The sequence below is a fragment of the Falco punctatus genome (assembly GCF_963210335.1).
Source record: "Falco punctatus genome assembly, chromosome: 3".
In the NCBI taxonomy this organism is placed as follows: Eukaryota; Metazoa; Chordata; class Aves; order Falconiformes; family Falconidae; genus Falco; species Falco punctatus.
Window position 1 is genome coordinate 54,397,813 of NC_137582.1, and position 22,029 is coordinate 54,419,841.

The 22,029-nt window shown below is 38.5% G+C and overlaps 1 protein-coding gene across 2 annotated transcripts in view; it reads left to right on the plus strand.

Annotated features, from left to right (window-relative positions):
- Nucleotides 1-22,029, plus strand: part of CDH2 (cadherin 2) — a 120,130-nt gene that overhangs the window by 89,912 nt on the left and 8,189 nt on the right. For both annotated transcript variants that reach the window (XM_080382011.1, XM_080382012.1), the window contains exons 8-15: nt 1,206-1,343; nt 1,706-1,891; nt 3,760-4,016; nt 5,441-5,583; nt 6,831-7,064; nt 7,395-7,628; nt 9,275-9,414; nt 20,665-20,829. In XM_080382011.1, coding sequence (XP_080238137.1) covers nt 1,206-1,343; nt 1,706-1,891; nt 3,760-4,016; nt 5,441-5,583; nt 6,831-7,064; nt 7,395-7,628; nt 9,275-9,414; nt 20,665-20,829 — 1,497 coding nt within the window. The remainder of the gene's footprint in view (nt 1-1,205; nt 1,344-1,705; nt 1,892-3,759; nt 4,017-5,440; nt 5,584-6,830; nt 7,065-7,394; nt 7,629-9,274; nt 9,415-20,664; nt 20,830-22,029) is intronic.

Consider the following 22,029-nt stretch of genomic DNA (forward strand, 5'->3'; position numbering starts at 1 on the left):
TAATGTATGTTGTAGTGTCTGGCCAGAATTTGAAAGGAAGTTAGATACTGCCAGTGGGATTGACCTTGCTTATTTTTTGTACCGATACCCATAGCCGTTTTTTGTAAACTGTTTATGTGAGAAGTTATCATATACCCTAGTCTTTAAGTAGTGGGAGAAAATAAGGTACCAAGTGGGGAAAAAATACAAATGCTTTTCTTTAAGTATTTTTATTTTGCCAGAAGGTTTTTGCTGTTGTTAGTAAACCATTCATGGAAGTGGCATTTCAAAGTAATAGCAACTCCTTATGTTTGTGCAGTTTCTTTTGGAAGGAACTGAATAGCACATAGCACTCTCCAAGCTAGGGAAACCGAGCTGCTGTATGGAAAAGGATGCACAATATTTGCATTTCGTAGTGGAAACTGTCAGCGAGTTAAAATCAACTTCTCAGCAACTCCACACAGAAAACATCCTTCTATTTTATTATTTTTTTTTAATACAACCTTCTTGACTTTGCTTTAAACAGCAAGCCTGTTTGAGGTCAGGCCTGCACTGGGCAGTCCCAGCCCCGCTGCCGCCTGGCTCGGAGGGCCATTAGCTGCCGCACATGGGGTGGGGGGGCAGCGGCGGCCATCTTCGGCCAGGGCGTTTAACGCTTAAGGCAATAGCCCATGTGGTTGTGCCTTCCCCCTTTCTGCCGGTGCCCTTCCTCCTCTCTGTTGGCCTAGACATCTTTGGTTTCCATAGCGATTGCAAGAAGCTGTAACAGCAGTTTTATACTTGGGCTTGGCTGAAACAGAACCCTGGCAGCTGCAGCCGTTTGGCCAACAAACTTACCTTGGCTCGTCCTGCTAACGGCTTTTGAGGACTCACCCGGTTTCAGTATATGCTGCGTCCCAGTTTTTAGCCCATTTGAAAAGTGTTGTTAAATCTGTGATAATAGCATTAATTGCATAAAGTGGTTTTGGCTTTTTGAGAGTAGGATGCAGGCAATCTGTCCTCATGTCGGTGAAAAAAATCAGGGAGTAGTTCAGTTTAGCTAGATGCAACCTGGTGCTATATTCCTGTGGCACAAACTTTTCTCCTTTCTTTCTGGGTGATGTTAACTAGAATAAACAGTGTGATAGGCTCCACTGCTTAGTGAAGTGCAATTTTGGGAACACCTGCTGTCCTATGGTAATGTTAGTTTTGTCTAAAACTTATGTCGATGTCACTTTGTGTTTTAGAAAGTACAACAATATACATTAATAATTCAAGCTACGGACATGGAAGGAAACCCAACATATGGTCTTTCAAACACAGCAACTGCTGTCATCACTGTGACAGATGTCAATGACAATCCCCCAGAGTTCACTGCCATGACTGTAAGTACAGGGTGGGAGTAACTGAAGGATGTGCGTATTTGTAACCGTTCCCCACTTTTCTCATTATATTCACAGACAGTAAATATTTATTGCTTATTAAATAGTGTACTGGCAGGCAGAATTGAAATACGTGCAGAATATATATCCCTTAGATACAGTATTCTGCTTAGGCCAAAAGGCAGAAGCTGACAAGTGAATCAAGCCATCGGTTTTCTGGGTGGCCTCAGGTAAACCTCATTAGATGAATTGTCAGAGCTGCAGTGAAGGGAGATATGCTCTCTAACATTGATGAATGTTCAGTATGGTGTGGCTCTTGTGTGCTTCTGCAGCTGAGGTGTAAAATGTTTTCTTGGGTTTTGCAGTTCTACGGGGAAGTACCGGAAAACAGGGTGGATGTGATTGTAGCAAATCTGACGGTAACGGATAAAGATCAGCCCCACACACCTGCTTGGAATGCGATGTACCGAATGACCGGTGGAGACCCGACAGGTCGATTTACCATCCTGACCGATCCCAATAGTAACGATGGGCTGGTGACTGTTGTGAAGGTAAGAGATGCTTGCACTTCAGGGAATTAAGCAGAGATGGAATAAGTGGGGAGAACACTGAGGGGGAGAAATGTGAACTCCTGAGGCCAGCATGATTCTGGGAGGAAAGTTAAATGGATGGGCACCATCTTACGAAAGTTAGCCATTCACATCTTGGAGCATTTCCCTGCTTGCACTATCAGTAGTATTCCAACTGATTGATTTTAAAAATCAGGCTAGGTAGTTGAAAATGACAGATTTTGAAGCTGTATTTGCCAAAAGATAGGAATTAGTCTGTGAAAAAACATTTGCTTAGTATTTGCTGCTAGTATAAAGAAACAGCTTACAGCCTCCTGGCCTCCATTAGTCGTCATGCTTGTTGTCTGCATTTTTTATGTCAACATGTTCCCATTAAGGAACAGATACAGGCAGCTGTGGCACAATCAGAGAGGAAGAAGTGATAGGTGGGAGGCCACTTGTACAAGAGGCTTTTAAGGACTGGCTATTTTTAAAACCTCATTTAAATACCTTTTATGGAATAACCTGCCTGTCTTCATTCTCTACCCAGCACAGCTCTGTGTTGAGAGGTGACTTATTTCAAGTGATAATAACAATGTGATTCTATAATTAAACCTGCCAGGCAGTAGCCACCTTTCCTCATGGCCCTCTGATAAAGTGTCTCATCTCTGAGTTGGCCTGTTCCGGTTTTGGCTGATCCACTTACAAAGTCAGCCGTGAGATGCCAGTGTTCCCATTGGGAAATTAAAACATTCGCTTTTTTTTTTTTTTTCCTTCATGTTTTTCCTCCACCCCCCCCACCCCCCCCCCCCCCTCTTAAAATCTTCTCATTATCTAGCTGACAAAAAGATACAGTCTTTGTACAGCTATAGTGGTAATTCACACTGGGGTTTTTTTTAAGAACTGCCTCTGTTTTATAACTACACTTCCCCAGAGGTACCAATTGTTATATTGCAGTCTTCCAGCAAGAATTACGTGTCTGTGCTTTGTAGCACTCCTTTAAGCACCCAGACATGGGAAGAGTTGGAAGCCTGCCAACAGTTTTTATTGGCAGTGCGATGAGTTGATCTGTCAACCTGTAATGAAGATTGGATTGTCTCTTGTCACTGACTGCATACTGTCACCTGCCAACTGCCCCTGTAAGGTACAGGGTTCCTTCAAGCCTAGAATCAGTGTGAGTAGTACAGTGCATAGTACAAAGGCGAATCAGGGCTTGGGGAATGCCTCACCGCTGTGCAGCATGACAGAGGAACTCTAGCCTCAAACTGTTTTTACTCCTTAAATTGGACTTCTGGCTCAGTGAGGAAGTTTCCAAACTGAAGGTTGTCTGGACTGTGTAGATCGGAGCTGTAGGTATTCCAAAAGCAGGATTAGCTGGGATCACAAAGAGACTTTCTAGTGAAACATTAAGGGCCTGGGAATCTCTGATCCTATGGGGCTAGGTATGGTCATGATCTTGTTCAAAGGAAACGTTCATCATCATAAGAGAGAGAAGGCAGGGTTCTCTCCCCAGCAGAGCTCCTCAGGAGGCACGTCTGCACAAAGCTGGAAGTTTCTACATAATTTTCTGATGTAACTACTTGTTTCCTCAGTTAGCTGTGATGGCAGTACCACAGTAAGTTAAATCCAAGAATGACAAGGTTTCTAGTTGTTTCTGACTTCAAAACTGCTGCTTCTGCTGCTAAGCAAAACCCCAACCCAGTGTCATGTTGAGATACTACATTTATTGGGCTCTCTTTAGTCTCTGTGGTCATTTCTGAGAAAAACAGTACAAGTAATGTTTAAAAATGTTCTTTAAAGTAAAAACATTATTGTGTATCCATCACTAGTGTGAGTAAATGTTAACACTTCCTGCTCTTTGCTTTTCCCAGCCTATCGACTTCGAGACCAACAGGATGTTTGTACTTACTGTAGCTGCGGAAAATCAAGTGCCTTTGGCTAAGGGGATTCAGCATCCTCCTCAGTCAACAGCAACTGTGTCCATTACGGTCATTGATGTGAATGAGAGTCCGTATTTTGTTCCAAACCCTAAGCTTGTACGTCAAGAAGAAGGGCTACTTGCTGGTAGCATGTTGACAACTTTCACTGCTCAGGACCCAGATCGTTACATGCAGCAAACCTCTCTAAGGTCTATATAAACATTTTACAGTTGTTTAACAGTTAAAATGCAGTATCTGTGTTATAGAATGGGTGGAGAGCAAAGAGACTGCATATGAAATGACTGCATTTACCATAGCACACAGCTATACCAATACCTCCTATGTGCAGTGCTCTCTGAAGGGATTTTTGGCTGTAGAGAAGGTGACCTGACCAGCATGTGTAGATCTGTAAACTGGGTCATCTTCTAATGCTAAGTCCCACTTCGTCAAGGCAGAATGCAGTTATGCATCTGTGTTAAAGTATACATGACATCCTGACATATTCAGTCAGAGCAGACACACGCTTGTGTGAAATAAGATCATTTGCAATTTAAACTAACCAGTAATTCTGACATGGCAGCTGAACCACATCAGATTGTAGACCAAATCTGAAGGGTTTTCTTCTCATTTATTCTCCAGCAATGCCAAGTGGTGCTGTAGTCTATGTGTGAACTCTTGTACTGATAGCTATGATCATAATTGGATCATGATTTGTCCAATGTCTGAAACTATGGTAAATGAGAAAAGTTAAGAGAATAAAACATTGAAATCTTAAAGCATGCTTTCTCATACCTCATTTAAAACATGGTAATTCGCTGCAAAGCTAAGGCACAGCAGCGGCCGGGACTCACGTTCCTAGGTTACCCAACAGCTTTTGTAGCTCATGTAGAGGAAATTCCAGAACTTACTTTCTGTCTTTCCTTCCAAAATCAAGGTTCTTATAGATTTTTTTCCTCTTAATTTTTGTATACTGTTGGTGATATTTTGCTCGTTTCTGGACATAATCATCATAGACATGATAGCATTAGAACTTAAGGATATATGCATTTTTAATGACCTAAGATAGCTTGCACTTGATTAATGTCAGAGGGTGAATTTATCAGATAGAAGGATGGTTTTGAAAGACACTCCTCTTTCAAATTAATATGAGACATGCAGTACAACCAGGGTCTCTAAAAAATTTACTTTAAGTGATACTGGAAAGCACTAGAATATTGCGAGTTAGTGCTACTCTTAACACTGCTTATCCCTCTCTCCTGCTCTCAGCACTCTGGTAAGCTAAAAGGTAGTATGAACAGCTCTGCAGGTATAGAACAAGCGAGGGGGAGCCTGAAATGAATATTTTAATTGAGTGTGAGTATGAATATCACATAGTTTATGGTAATTGTGTGATTTCCTCCAGTTACATGATAACTTACATGGGAGGGCACTTCAAGCATCTAAACATAGGACTGTTTTTTTAATGTGTATTTTCAAGAATTTTAGCAAAAAAGCTTAATAAATGGAAATCTGGGAAATATTGTCTTCAAATTCCAAAAATATGTTCAGAATACAAATTAAAATAGTAATTCTGTCTTTGTTGTTAATATTCATGTTGGCAGACAAATAACACAACTTGTGATCAAATACACAGGTACTCAAAACTTTCAGATCCTGCAAACTGGCTGAAAATTGACCCTGTTAATGGACAAATAACTACTACAGCTGTTTTGGACAGAGAGTCAATATATGTGCAAAACAATATGTATAATGCAACGTTTCTAGCTTCTGATAATGGTGTGTATCAACATTGTATGTTTTTTTAAAAAAGCTTTCTTCTGTGTGATTGAATGACATTCAATTTTACTGGGACAGAAAGCGATAAATATATGCTTAGAATACATCCAGTTGGAAGTCTGTATTAGTATCAGACTTTGTATATTTCCCAGCTACTTGAGGAAGTGGGCTGAACAGTAATTCTATAAGTTTGGGGAAAGGCACTGGCTTAGTTACATTAGTCAAGTTTATAGAAAACTGAAAAAAACGTGCACAGGAGTGCAGTAGGCTGAGTGAATGCACAGCACAGGTTAACTTTACAGGGAGTAACTTGTTGGGGTAGGGGTATTGTATTTTTCCACATTCAGGTTACAGAAGTGCAGAAGGGAAAGTGTCTTTTCATTATCAGTTTGTTAATGATAATTAAAGAGTCTCTGCTCAGATATGAGTCTTGATTTCTGCTGGAGTGCTGTACTATTCATAGCTGATACCACAAAGATGGACAAGTGCAGTTACGAACGTTCTTGGATTAGAGGGAAAAACTGAAACACTGAGGCTGTTTACTTTGGAGAGGAGGCAAATTGTAAAATTTTGCACACTGATGCAGTATAACAAATCTAGATCAACTATTTCTATCTTTTTGATTCTTTTGAAGGAAAAAAAAATCAAATGGAACTGGAAGATTACTGGGGGCGTGTGTAGAATGAGAACCATTGCTAATTATACTGAGAAATTCAGTGCCACATGTTCACATAAATGTGTGACTTTTGTAAGGTTTACGGAAGCATCACACATTTGATATGGATAGCAAGAATGTCTAGAAGTAGCATGCTGAAAGTTGGTATTAGAAAGAATTTAAATAGCACACTTGTGGTAAAGAGTGATCATAAATATTCAAAGTTACAAAAAAATTTCTCCAGAGGAAAAACTATCCCAATTTTGCACGTTTTTCTTTGAGGCACTTGACACGGATTGTCTCTGGAGATGAACTGGCTGTCTGATCAAGAAAGTGGTTGAGTCCCTGATCCATAGATCTACAGTTATTTGCTGAAGCTTGCTGAGTAAGGCAAGTTTTTTTCTGAGAGCAGGTTACATAAGAATACGCGTGTTAAGCAGGAGCAGTGACAGTGTTAGATTGGCTTGGTAAAGACAGAATCCCCAGACTGGGGTGAGCCATCTGTACATGGTAATTGAAAAGTTTTGGTATAGCTTCATTTAAGTAATTTTGCAATTGGAAACAGGTTCAATGCTGGTTTCTTTTCTTTAAGGAATTCCTCCGATGAGTGGAACTGGCACACTTCAGATATACCTGCTGGACATCAATGATAATGCTCCCCAAGTGAATCCAAAAGAAGCCACAACTTGTGAAACGCTACAGCCTAATGCGATTAACATCACTGCTATAGACCCTGACATAGACCCAAATGCAGGCCCGTTTGCCTTTGAGCTCCCTGACACACCTGCTAGCATTAAAAGGAATTGGACAATTGTTCGAATTAGTGGTAATTAACAATATAGAAATCTTAATAATTTAAAAGAAACTTTTGCATATGCTTTTCTGTATTTTACTTCGGTGTTATTTTGCAACGCACATGAATTTGCCTAATATGAACAGGAAAGCACCTTAGTGTATGTCCTCCAAAGAACAAGGAATTTTAAGAAAGAAAAGATGTTCACAATAATAAAGAAGTCTGTTATCATGAGTGTCATCTAGTGGGTTGAACAATAAGTTAACACAGAGCTCAAAGATGAGCTGTTTTTGCCAGTGCTATTTTAAACATGAGGATGAGCAGTACATTACTTTTTAACAAGTGCCTTATTTTCACACACAGGTGATCACGCCCAGCTCTCTTTAAGGATCAGGTTCCTGGAGGCTGGTATCTATGATGTACCTATAGTAATTACAGATTCTGGAAATCCACATGCTTCTAGCACTTCTGTGCTGAAAGTGAAAGTTTGCCAATGTGACATAAACGGAGACTGCACTGATGTTGACCGGATCGTTGGCGCAGGGCTGGGCACTGGTGCCATCATTGCAATTCTGCTTTGTATCATCATCTTGCTCAGTGAGTACATAGATCTCTTTTATTCTTGTTTTGCAAGTACCAGCTTATGTTTTAGTACCTTGACAAAGATGGGGGAGTAATTAAAGACTCAAGTCCAAGAATTGTTGCTGCTTAGTTTAATGTCTTGGACAGGTATTAATACTTTCCAACAGTAAAGGATTAGCAGTCAGCGAGACAGATCATCACTAGCACTTGTGTGACAGTCAAGACCCACAGTGGGTTTGTGAAAGAGAATTTCCATCTATGCCCATGGGTACTTGTTAACGTTACACCAGCAAGTGACCAGGTTGGAGATGTGATTAGCCCCAGACGTCTAGTTGCTCTTGTGCTGCTGGTACTCTGTAATTTGATGCCACCCACAATGGGTAACGGTGCCTTTAAAGAGTTCTCTGTCGTTAACTGCCACTGTGCTTCAGATTCATGTAAGTAGGCTATTTGAGGATTTTGGAAAGTAATACATCACAGCCCTTCATATAAGGCACGACAAGCAGGCAGCCATGCAGAAACAGAGATGTGTACATTTAAGCACTACATAAAGCTGTGCTAGTATTTTATTTTTGTGTCAAGTGCGTTCAGTAAGGAAAATGACTGAACATCATGACTAAGTGTGTGTCCAGTGTAGTAAATTATCTGCTAGCTGTCCTACACGTTATGGTTAACATGATTTCTGATTGTGGTGGAACACAAGGAAGGGATTAACCTGTTCAGAGTATAATGTGCACCTAGTCTATAGAGTGTACAAAATGGTGGAAAGGAGTAATTTAAATAAATAAATAAACATATTTGAGCCTGGCTAAGCCCATAGCTGTGCACAAGTTCAGTACAATTATTTTCTTGATACGAGATACACTTAAAATGTTAGGTATTGGATTAACAGAGCCTTATTGAAACTGTCAAGTCCTTTAAGATATTCTTCATATATTGACATTCTAGATACAGTGGAATTTCTTTCGATGAAGATCATTGTAATTGGAAACATTCCTATTGTATCAGAAAATCATTTACTCAGATTTATTCTGTTTTATTTCTCATTCTCTAAATGCCACTGTGTTTTCTTCAACCTTGATTCTTCTTACTTATAAACATGAATCTAAACTTAGGCAACAATATGGTCTATTCTCATGGACTGCTGAGCCGTATGCCAGAATTGCCTAAGCTTGATAATGTTCCAATGTCAGAATTACTTAAACTGTATAAATTGCTATATATTCTTGGGACATGGCATTAAAAAATTATAAATAATGTAATCTTTTAGAATTCTTGCCATGACTGGGGAGAATCCCTTCTGAATCCAGTGGTTTATGAAGTTTGGTCTTTTTTACTTCTTTTCATGACAAATTTATTTTGCAGATGTGGAATAGGTTTGTGACTTACGACCTTGAATATGTGATTGATTTCTACAAATTGCCTGTAGTAGGTTTAGTTTAAACATCCCTTGCTTAAGCTGCCTTCTATTAAATATTTTATTAAAAAAAAACAACCAAACAAACAACAGAAAACCTCATCCAGAACAGTCAAAGCTGACCATCTTGGCACTTTTTTTTTTCTTTCCTTTATTTAAATCTTGATGTTAAGTTTGTACAATTTTCTGTGGCTGTACTTCAGAATCAAGATGTGGTTTTGTGTCTTCCTTTTTTGCAATGTAGTTTTAGTTTTAATGTTTGTGGTATGGATGAAACGCCGTGATAAAGAACGTCAGGCGAAGCAGCTCTTAATTGATCCAGAAGATGATGTGAGGGACAACATTCTGAAATATGATGAAGAAGGTGGTGGAGAAGAAGATCAGGTGAGGCATGATTAATAGATTTGCACTTCACTCTGCACTTCATTTTGTTTCCATTGACACATTATGATAGGTAGTTAATTTCTGCATTAAATGCTGAAGGCAATAAGTAATTTTTAAAAACCTGAAATATATTGTTGTTTTTTCGTATTATGTTTTGCAGTTCCAAAAATACAAATTGCTTGCCTTCTGAATGAGATGTAAAACCAGTATCTTGTCCACTTACGTTCTATAGCATTCTGACCACATTCCATCTGAGTCTCTTATATTTAAATGAAAATTAACATCCAGTCTCATTGCAGTTTGAAAACCTTCTTCACCCCTTGTCTGGAATCCTGTTATACAGAATCACCAGTACAGAGTGCCCAATATAGTCTGTTCCAAATATGACCCTTTTTCGGTGGTGGGTGAATGCCTCCCTAGATGTACAGTAATGTTGGCTATTGACAGATTGGCCACTACTGGTATTTCAGCTTGGAAAGTATTTATGTTTCAAGTAGGTGTCAGGGCACACCTGTGTTTATTCAGCTACCTTTCCAGGCAGGTGCCATATGCATTTACTCTCATGTCACCTCTGGTTGAACCACTGCTTATATGTCAGAGGACTAGAAGTGATGTGTACATGCTAAGAATAGCTGCTTTTTCTCTCTCTCTCTCCAAATTAGTGATTTTCTAAGCAGTGCAACTTCCTTCCTTCAGAGGAGGTTTATTAAGTGGTTTATGAACATGAAAAAGAGTAGATTTATGCACTTTAGTAGTAGTAGAAGTAAGTAGAATAATTGTGAGGGGAACAGTGCATATAACAGAGCCTAAGAAATTTTCCAGTAAAAAGCCTTGAAAAATTAAGTGTATTTCTTCCACATCCCCAGTCACAGTCATCCGGCACTTATCTGAGAAGTGTCTCCCTTCACTGGTACAGACATTTGTATCTTCCCTCTGCTCGCTTGTTTGTCTGAAATTTGTTCTTATTTTCACTTAATTTCCGTGGTTCCTGCATTTCCCCAAGTACTGTTCCTACTTCCTGTCTTTTCTGCATAACTTTCTTTCTAAGCAATATGCAAAGGAAACTTCCGTTTATGTAGTTTTGGAAAATTGCTTATGTTATTAAGTAAATTGAGGACGGCCCTTTGAATCTATGTATCTATTCCAGTTGTTCGTACACAGATAATTTGAGTACAAGAACTTCATCCTGTTTGTGCATCTTTTACTACACAGAAGAGTTAGAAGCTTAAAAAACATGAAGAAAACTTCGTCTTGTGAGAACTAATTTTCCAGTTCACATATTCTCCAGCTCTTGTTCACCCACAATTCTCTGGAGAATCTGTTTGGTAATTTTCATGTGGTTTTGATTTTTAGTTATTGTCCACACAACCCTCAGGACAGCCAGTAAGTTTCTCAGAGTATATATTGTTCATTGGGAAGGCACAGGTGATGCTAGAGTAGTGTCGGGGAAGGTTGTGCCACAGGTCAGAAACTTTAAGCATTGTAACAGCATATGGTGAGAGTAATATCCTTAACAGTTCAGAAATGGTGCTGAAGTCTCTCTTCTGTCCATCTTGTCCTGTGCTCCTTTCCAGTGAAATCACTGTCTTTGCAAGAGGTATGGTCAGGGTAGTACAGCAGGAGGTAATGTTGTATGAATGCTGTGGAGATTAGCAGGATGTAAACCATCCATAAATGCAGCCTTTCACTAGCAGTGAATGAGCATAGTGCAACAAAAGGGAAAACTGTCAGTGGGTGGAGTAACAGTAAAGTGATAAGAAATGTTTAATTAGGATCATTTCTTCTCACAGTGAGCAGAGAAAGCACATAGATACAGAGCGGTTTAAGGGCTTTATAGAAAATTGAATGATTTTTAGCCACAAAACCCCTGCTTGCTTTCTTAAGACAAATTTTAAGGCCACTGTTGCAAATTAATTATCTTAGCTACCAGCCACATAGTTCAGATACACTGGTCCCTTTCCTGATTCATTGAACAGTAGACCATAGTGTTTGAAGGTATAAAAGGTCTTTATACACTCCTAACAAATGTTGCAGGAAAAGAAAATAAATGCTTGTACAAAGTGTAGCAAGCTTTTAATAACCACTTCTGTAGAAAGAGGTTTAGACCACTGTGTAGGCAAAAAGTGGGTATGTTCTCCCACAGCTCCAAAGTTAGGAATTTGTGCCTGTCCAGAATGGCTGAATAGAGAGAACAAACTTTTCATGTAGGCACGTAATTTTCTGTCTGCAATGGATGATGGAAATAAGTTCTGTCTTGCTTTTCCGAGAGGTGATTTTACTTTGTTTTGGTTTGACATTTTGTAAAATCTGATTTCTGCCTGTACTTGAACTAAATGATAATAGTTCCTAGGTTAATTTGTTCTTGGTTCCCTGCTTGCCCCCCTTCACCTCCGGTGCCCAGGGGAAGGAGGAAGGGATTATATTTGGTTGGGGTTTATTTGGTGTTGAGTGCATTTTATGCGAGATTTAAGAACTTGAAATGCTAAGCTTTTGATGAAATGTCCCAACAAGTTCCCTACAAGTAGTAATCTCATTTTTGCAGACTGTGGCTTAGCAAAATACTGTACGAGCAAAGCTGTGGGCAAGAGGCATTGGCCATAAAGATCTTTGCATTTTTGTCAAAGTTAAAGTAAGCGTTAAAGTGTCAAAGTATTCTAAAAAAGCATGAGACTGCCGTCAAAAATCTATATTCAGAATGAGGCCTCATAGGATAAAACTGCCAGTGTTCTATTAAAATCAAGAAAAATTATTTCATGTCAACCTTGCATCCACAAGTCATCAGCAAATGACAGAGGAAAATGCTCTACATCCATATTAACTTTTTATGATGCACTCTCCCCAGAACCATTACTATTGATTGAACAAGCAGCTTCAGTAGAAGGCACTGCACAAGGTGACTCAGAAACACAGAACCATCCAAGCCAGCATGCATCTCATGCAGCAGAATAGAAGGGAAAGCTCAAAGCTTCACGGGAATCTCAGTGAAAACAGTGTTTTAAAAGCTTCAAGTATTTTCATAATCTGTACCTTTTACAATTACTTACTTTTATTTATAGCAAGCAAATTACTTAGGCCTTTATAAAATCACCTGCTTTTCTGGATGAATACTTGAAGATTTACACTGTGCGGCCTCATATTTTTCTTGTTTATCCCAGATGTTTGGGTGACTTGAAGATCTGGCTGGTAGTGCTTGAAGATAAGTGATAGAACTTAGGACTCTATGCATCCTGAAGCAAACTACTTTTAGACATGTGGTTTTTCTCTTGGACTAATGTGTTTGTTTAGGAGGGTTTATTTATTTATTTGGAAGCTATGCATTTGGGTTTCTTAGCTGTTACAACACACCCAGAAATTCCTAAAGCATGGTTGGCGTGTTCCTTCCAAACACTTTGACCGTGCTATCAGAGTAATGTCTCCCACAGCAAATTTGATGAGTTCCAAATTCCAGCTCGTTCTCTGCATCATGGCAACTGTCAACAACAAGGTGGAATTCCTGCTTGGTTTTGTTTTGTTGGTTTGGATTTTTTTTCCTCCTGTACTAGCATTTCCAAGGAATTACGATGTGACGTCTGTCATAAAAGAGCTGTTTATTCCATCATGAAGGTCTCCTGTTAATCCTGTCAGAGGATGGCCTGCTTTGTTCACTGTGACAGACTGAATGCTTGTAAAGAAAACTGAGGTTCTTGAATGATTCATAGTCTTCCTCTAGCCTGGCTAGAGGTCACTGGTACACAGGGTCATGTGATCTCCACAGCAGTTGAGGAAAAAAGCTTTTAATACCTTAAGCCAGAGAGGTTCTTGGGCTGCAATCAGCCTGCTCCCCACTGAAGAGCATTGTCAACACCAGGTATGTTCTGGACTTTTTTCACGCAAACTTCTGTTTCTCAGAAATGTGGGCTGGAATACTGGCTTTGAAAGCTGCACAGTACTCCTGTCATTCAGGTAGAAACATTTTTTCCTGGCATTGGGAAACATCACTGTACTAGTAGAAGTTGGGAACAAGGAGGGAAGGAGAGGAGGTAGAGATATTCCAGATAGAAAGTCTGGGATTTTTCTTGGAATTTTGTTTAATATTTTCTAGTTTTAGCAGTTGAGCTACCTGACTTACCAGGAGCTGGGCTGTGAGATGCTCTGAGTCAGCATCAATCCACAAAGACAGTGGACTGGTTTGGCTGCTGGTTTGGGGAGGTGGGAAGTGTGTGTGGGTTTTTTCTTTCGCTTTTGTTTTTGTTTGTTTTTTTTTAATTGCACCTGAATCTTTAACCCAACAATTGGGGTAGGAGGTGGGGGATACTAGAGTTTCTATATTCTGAAATAATGTGCCTAGTTTAGGGGCAAATTACTAAGCTGGTAGTGACTGTCTTTTTTATTAATGGACTGCATGATCTAGAGCTTGCAAGTGTTTTAGCAGACGGGAAGTTTAGATACAGATTACAAATATTCTCCCCTGACACAATGTGCTCTCCACTTGTAACACTATTGTCAGTTCTAAATACTGAAACCTCATGTTAGCTGAGTGTTAAAGCACTTAGGGCATGTCTGCAGCATAGTTCACACACATAGCAGCTCACAGCCCATAAGCATCACTAATTCATTTTCATCGTGTATCTCCGGCCATTCGTGTGATTTACATTGAGGCCGTGGGTGCTTGACTGGGATACGTGCAGCATATGTCAGCCTGATAATGGTGATACATTTTTTTCCATTTAATTGCTTTTGTATACATCTCATTGCACAAGATGATCCTCTCATCTCTTTTGAGCCCATTTCTTTAGTATTTTCTGAACTGTAGTAGTACTTACTCATGCAGGTTGTCCTGTTGAAGCAAGTTGCTCGAGCATGTGGATGGTATGCTCTGAAAGTCTTGCAGATCAGCTGGTTTGAACCTATATTTTAATCTAGCCCTCAGATCTTTTCAGCACAAGAGTTTCCAACACAATGATTTTACAATTATTCAAGTAGTTTTCCTCCTAAGGATTCTGTGTCTTCCTTCCTACATCAGCTTTTCTTACAAGTCTACTCAGATGTTAGTCAGTAGCTTGCTTTTTGTCATGTTTTATTACATCTTTATATATATAGAGAAAATAGTAGCATTTATTTTAAAGGCGATAACAGCATTAAAAATAAATACATAATGGTTTATTTTTATGTGTGCAGGATCTAAATTCTAAACAGAAATTGCTCTTTTGTAGAAAAGGTAGCTTTGTTCCAGCATTTGTATGTCATTGATAAAAACAAATTGAGTAATCCTTTGGATTTTTTGTCTGGTTTGTTGGGTTTTTTCCTTATTGTCATAACTTCCAGTAAGCCTACATTTTAAGATTATATTGTTCTTCTGTGCTGGGTCTTGTCACAACCTCTGTTGTAAACATGACAGTGATCCTTACCTACTTGTTGAACTTCTTCATAAATCCATTTGATTATATTTTATTTTCACCACCCTATCTGTGAGTGTTATTCATATCATTTACTCACACTTTCTAACCTTTATTTTGCATTGCTTTCACACTGGAACATGTTTTATGTTGAGGAATTTTAATGACAATGAATGAAGTAACTGTTGCTAAGATAACCCTAGAAATATACAATATTATAATTAGAAGGTGGTTATTTTCGGGTTTGTTTTGCTTACTAAGACATTAACTTCATTTTTTTTAATGAGTGACTCATGCAGTCCTCCCATGAAGAATTACTGTCATTCCTTGGTGAATCTTTATCTCATCATATGAAAAGTAACGTTTCCGTAATTCCATTACAAAATTGTTTTGTGTTTTATTTTATCCTATCTAGAACCTATGCCTGTAACTGTGTTTTATCAGCAGCTGGAGTTTAACTTTCACCTTTTTGTTATTAAAAAAGATAAGCTAGCTTCTTGGTTATCTTAAAAATTATTAACTTGTAATACTCCAGATGCATAAAAACAAATGGGAAAAGCAATATGGCAGAAAGTAATCAAAAAGTGAGTGGCAAATAAAAAGCAACTGTTAGCACAGGCATTTTAACTAGCCTCCCACCTGCAGCGTACATCTAGTCAGTTCTCTGTGCTTTGCTTTTTCTGGAGTCCCATTATTTCAGCAGACAAGATTTAGGGCAGGTTGGAGAATTTTGCAGAACTCAGGCAATATTTTATGTGCAAATTTCTCTTAGTTTTTTAGGGTGATGCTTGATGGCTTTAGAGGTAGAATGGTGAGCTATAGCAGGATTGATTTTCACTTCCTTTTTCTTTGTTTTTAAAAGACCTTGGCAGATGGGAACATTAGCCGTATAAAATATTTCTTCCCTTGCTTCCCCATCCCATTTCTGTATTGGAGTAGACAGTAACTGCCTTTGGAACACAAAGGCAAAGCAGAACATGTGTTTTATCCATAGGTACTTCAAGTCATAGTTTGCTCTATTCTCTTAAGCCAGCAATAACATTGGGGTTACTTTGAGGCATCATCCTGTAAAAGGGGTGAATGAAATGCAAACTTCTGCTAATGTTGCTTTACATGCACTTAGACCACTGCAGCTGATTTTGTTCAGTGAATGACGCTTGCAGTTCTCACCATCAAATTAAGTGATCTGGTGACAATTAAATTGATTATTTCTTGCATGGGGGTAGATCTGAACTTTCATTTTTCTTTGCAGAGGCTGCAACCTTTGAAAGTAAGAAACAGGTGTAGTGTTCTTGTATTAGCCATGTGTCCAGGCCTGTATTCATACGTAGCCAAACCTTTTGTTCTGTACAAGGTGAAAAAACAAGTCATCCCTGAAAGTGTATTAACAGTCTCGTGAATTGCCAGGAAATAAACTGAGACAACACAGAAGCCAGTTTCATAGATTATTAACTACTATGTCAGTCAGGTTGCATGTACTAGGATGTATCACTGTTAGTGTTAGGGAAAACTTAGTAGCAGAAAGCTCAATTTAGATGTAATATATTCCAGTATTTTCTGAGTTTTCCTGTTTGGAGAAGAGTCAGTCCCATCTATGCATAACAATTTATAGTTCTAGTAAGTTGTGGTTTCATGCTGTTGTTCACAGTTTCTTTATAATGTTCCAGTATGCATTCCTATAAAGCAGGTACTGTAAAAATTTTTACTTTAAGTTTTTGCAAACAACTTAAGTAACTCTTCTAATATGTAAACAAAACCAGAACCGCTAACCCAGAAGGAAAAAAAGTTAGCTTTATAAAACAAAAAGCTTCTGAGAAACTCTGTTTCCTAGCCTATCCCCTCATGGTGTTTTTTCAGGGTTTGTTGAATCTGGTAACTGTCAGTCAGAAAGCAAGGTATTTTTTTTTAAAAAAAATCTCTCCTACTGCTGTAAGTGATGACTGCTGTATGAGGAATTACTGCTCGTGTGCTGTTAAATGTATAGCTGCCTTGCACAAAAGGAAGTTGTTTAAAGGGAAGAAATTTTAAAGGCTGCATTATCTTGTTTCTCTGTAAATCAGTGATTATTGGGGAATATAAAATGGCCTTTTCTTCTATTCTGGGTGTTTCTTCTATTCAAGTTGAGCTACTTGGACTGTGCTTCGAACTACTGTGTAAATGTTCCTTAAGTAGTGTTTCACTGGGTTTTGGATCCTTCTGCCTGCACATCTGGTAAGGTGGTTAATTTATAGGGCTTGGCTAGCTGGTTTTGACATTTAGCACTGTCTCTCTGGGATGTCACGTTTCCAGAATGTGAGGTGGGAGCTAGTGATGGAGTAATTCTTTGCTTAAAGCTCTCTAGAACTAAGTGAATAGCTAATGAGGTCAGTGTTTGTAATCAGCTTGGCGGGGAGGGGGTTGGTGGGGTTTTGCACGGGTTTTGTGAGATTGTTTAGTTTCACAAGATGCAGCTTCTGATAAAATGCCCTTTTAGCACATTGTGATTCTATTTTGTTTCTTAAAACAAAAGCAAATCAAAACCTTAAGTTCTTCTGCTTCAATACAGTTGTCAGGGGGGTTTCAGCAAGAGCAAATAGATCACTATTTGCCAGAGATGCTAACCAAGGAGACAAAAGTGCTGCTCATTATATCAAGAGAATTTTACTGATAAAGTTGTCATTTCTTCAGCCAGTTAACTAAAATGTAGCAGTATAGTCTCATCCAGTGATAGCAGATCCCTTTGTAAACAAGGGGAAATATAAGGAATGGTTCAGCTTGTTTCACTAGGATCCCTTTCGTAGAATGGGAGGTTTCAGTTTCCCTGTTGACTGTAGACTTGGATGATCAGACTAGTCTAAATTTCTGGTTTCAAAAGGCCTGAGTTTTTGCTAGGTGCAGAATGGGAGCAAATTAACATGTTTTAGTGACCTTCCAGTAGAGAAAAACTAATACTAGATTCCTCCCTTCCATCAACAATCTAAGCTTGTCCAGAAGTTTGAGGAAAAAAACTCAAACAAGCCCTCTGTTTAGATTTGTTTAAATCCAAACTGAAGGAAGAAAAAGAGGTATTTGTTCTAAAATTGCTAGAGTTCAGGCTAAAAAACATAAATACCTCCAACAAATCGGCTACCATATGAATTAGATGTTCACAGCCTTTGCTCAAGTACATTTCTAATGCAGGGCCTAGTCCTCTTCCTCGTTAGGCCCTCAGCTGATTGTAATTATGAACAGGTTATATGCAAAAAGATTGGAGCAAAGACAAGACATTGTTGACTTGTGGTCCTGAAATTAAGAGTAAAAATAGTGACCCAGAATGTTGCTCAAAGCTGTCTGTCCCAACCTACCTCAGCATATCTTCCTCTCTCTGATGTGCCAGTTTTCCATTTAGCTGTCACGTAGGCACTTAACTATCTTAACAAACTCTGCTTGAGACTAACTTTAAGAGTCTGTTCAGGAGCTTTAGTAATACGTGAAAAGTTTTCCCATTTTTCTAGCTGTGAATGCAGTATTGAGTGAAGAGATGGAATTTCAAGAGCCCTAAAAAGCTTACGCCCTGGCTCTTGAAAACATTTTTTCTTCTTCTCTGCAATAATTGGGTAGAGTTGACTTTAGACAGAATGTTGAAACAGCTTGAGTCGTTGCATGATGCTGTGTTTGTATGGCACAAAGCCAGTTTGGGGAGATGGTGGATGACTTGCCATACCTGACTGATGTACAGTTAGTATTGATTTTAATGATACAAGAGGTTTGAGAGTCTGTGGTAATAAGGACAATGGATCTTCTCTTCCTGTCCAGACACTAATAGACCTGCAAAATAATTTCCTCTGGTAGAAGACTACATGGCAGCGTCATAAATTACCCTAGAAAAGAAAACCGAAGTGGGAGTCCATGTAGCAACACATTCTGATGTTGCCTTGTGGCTGGCAGTCTTTGCTGTCTTTTTAGCTATGGAGCCTGGAGATGTCTCAAAGTATACATACACACAAGAGGATGCCCTTAGATGTGAAGATGCTAGACTGACTTGATTCATGTTGCATTTCTGTATGACCTCTAATCAGCAAAAAAATTGTATGGTTATGTGAGTGGCTGAAAAAAGGTTTTACCTTTTATAAAACAGAAATAACCAGAGAGGCTCTCCTGGTTTTAATACATGGTTATTTAACCATACGTGTTTGAATTCCTCCATAATGAAATGCTTAGTGTTAAAAAACTTAGTATTTTTCATTTCCCCCTGTTGCTGTTTTCTACCTTGATCTTTTGGGTGGATATGAAAAGTACTCGTGTTACATATTTATAAATGCTAAAAAGTACATTCTTCTCTGTTTGATAGGATTTTCTGATAGTATATCTCTAAACTGCTTTGATTTATGTAATGTAATAAAAAGGGAAAGGATAAAAAGTTCTCTTCTGTTTACTTTTCTCATGCTTCATGGAGATCGCTTATTATTCTGTTTGGTACATGAAGAACCGAAGGGTAGAAGTTACAGCTCAGCCCCAAGGAACTTGTAATCTAATTAAAGCATATGAAACTGCATTCTCAGATCTCAGTGGAGCTGTTCCACCTTTTTTGACTATATATTTGTATGCAGTCAGCTGAGGACCTGAGTGACGAATTAGAAGGTGTAGTGGATTTGATAGTTGGTTACAATTCTCCCAAAAGACTACCTTCACTGCTGTCAACAGACCTCTCTTCCTGGTGAAAAGTGTGGGTTTGGGGTCACAGTAGGTCATACTCTCAAAAAGGACCTACATCCCATTAGATGACAGCAGAAATAAATGCTTGCATCCCTTCCTTTAGGACTCAGTAAGGAACAAATGAAAATGTAATTGTCTGCACAGATGACTTCCAGCGAGTTGAGATTATAAATAAGATTTTTCCCAAAACAACACTGTTGAAAAATAGAGATTGATGATAAAGGAGCTTATTTAGGATGCTTCTTTAACTGCTTGGACTATTTGTGGAGTGGGGTATCTGGCATACAGTAGAGTTGGCACGAGCCCCAGTTCGTTAATGGCTTTAGTTTAAGCCTTTAAACCCAGTTCTTTGTTCTGCATTTTTACCAGTGCCTTGTGCAAAGGCATCCTAGAGCACGACTACCTTCTAGACATGACAAGAGTGAGGCGAATGCCAATGCTGAAATGCATCACACTGTGCAAATAGTTTTCAGGCCTATCTATCTTAAATGCATAAACATTCATCTAATTACAATTTTTATATACATACCTACTGCTTATTAGAATTCATAGTGCTATGCTAGCTTCAGCAGCCTGCCAGAGTTTGAAACTGCAGCATCAAGTACTTAATGAACAGATCCACAAGTAATCTCTAGAAAGTGCTTAGAATTAAGGCCAAATCTGAGGAGCTTTGTACTTCTTATGACATTTTTTCCCCTTTGGCTTTCATATTATAGAAGCCACATGAAATCAGCAAGGAGTCTTAAATTCATTCTTTGAAGGTATTATAAAATGCTGCAGAGCAGTGCATTTGCCTCTTTTCTCAGAGTAAGAATGCCTGGCATTTATTTGCTTAGAAAAATAAGAGTTGGATTTGGCATCTTTGCTCTATGGAGTAAATCATCATTACTAGGCAAAGTGTTTAGTCTCTTAATAGTACTACTCAAATCCTTGCTTCTCAATGGAAAACTTATGAGAAGCTTTACAAATCTGATGGAATAGAATCAAAACGGTAGATTCAGGGAGTGTAAATCAAATAACGTCCTGTTGGTATGCAAATAACAAAGTTATTGACTTATTCTCAGTAAGCATTACAGTAGTAAAAATAGGACTTCTGGTGAAATGATACTTTGCATTTTCTCTTTTTTCCTCCTCATCTTTCCCCCTGACTGATATAGTTTGAAATTCTGCTAACGTATTGTCTTTGTTTCATATTTTGCAGGATTATGATTTGAGCCAGCTCCAGCAGCCTGACACTGTGGAGCCAGATGCCATCAAACCTGTTGGAATCAGACGTCTTGATGAAAGGCCAATCCATGCAGAACCTCAGTATCCAGTCAGATCAGCTGCTCCTCATCCTGGGGACATTGGAGACTTCATTAATGAGGTAAAGGAGAGAAAAAGAGTTTCCTCCTAAGATCTGATAAGCATTTATGTTTTCTTTATTGTACTCTGCATGAAGAGCTGTTCTGTTTGAACTTAATAACTTTCAAAAACTTACTTAGACAATATTGTCTTGCTAGATAGAAGTAAATACGTTCTTTTAAAGTGCAGACAAATTTAATTAACTCATTCAAACAGAAAGGGAAGATATATCAATTAACTTCTGTATGTTTGTATTAATTCCATCCATAATATGTTATCAGCTGCAACCACATTATCTCAAAGCAGGTTTATTCTATAGGTTCGAAGTAATAAATAGACCAACAAAATTGTAGTTTAGCCTAAATTAATTGATGAATTCACAGTAATTTAATAATGGAAGAAATTAATTTTCATTTTTCTCATACATTACCCTTTGAATCCTGATAATAGTGGAAATTGAGTACCTTCAATAAGACCAGAAGAATTGCATCAAATACGATTAGTGAGCAGGGCAGCTAAATTAAATGTTATGTAAGTGGGTTTAATACTTGTCATAAAGCTTTAAAAGTCTTAGCATTCTCTTTGATTCTTCGATTTAATAAAGATAAATGTAAGTAAGATTCAGACTATACCAAGTTACTCACAGTTCTGAAAAAAATGCTCCTACAAATATTTCTTTCATTATTCCTATCACTGGTCAGTCTTAAATCGTTGGGTTTGTGGTACTTAAGATAGAATGTGTTTCTTGTGCTTGCTTATTATAGGTAAACAAGTACTAACCCAGAAGTTACCACTTAAACTATGTTCTGTAGATGAATAGTAGTAAATTATTTTCTCTAATTTTCTCGTATCTTCCTTGGCAACTAGAGCTGGACAAGTATTGCAGAGCATTGCAGAACTGTTCGTGCAAACGTATTTATTCTTGTTTGCTTTAAAGAACAGTCAGGCTAATATACTAAAGTCTTTTGTGCTGGTAAGCTGCAAAAAATTGAGTTTGCTCCTTTTAAGGTATACAGCAATACAATTTTTTAAAAAATCTATGGGAGATGACTGGCAGGAAACATGCATAAGACATTGTATTTTAAGAGGCTTCAGGTTCGGGGAAGATCTGTATCAGAAAGAGATGTCTCAACAAAGGATTTTTGCGTGCCTTGTGCTTCTAAATATTACAATTATAATGAGCTTCTGGAAGTAGCGGAGACAGGGGTGCACACAGGAACTT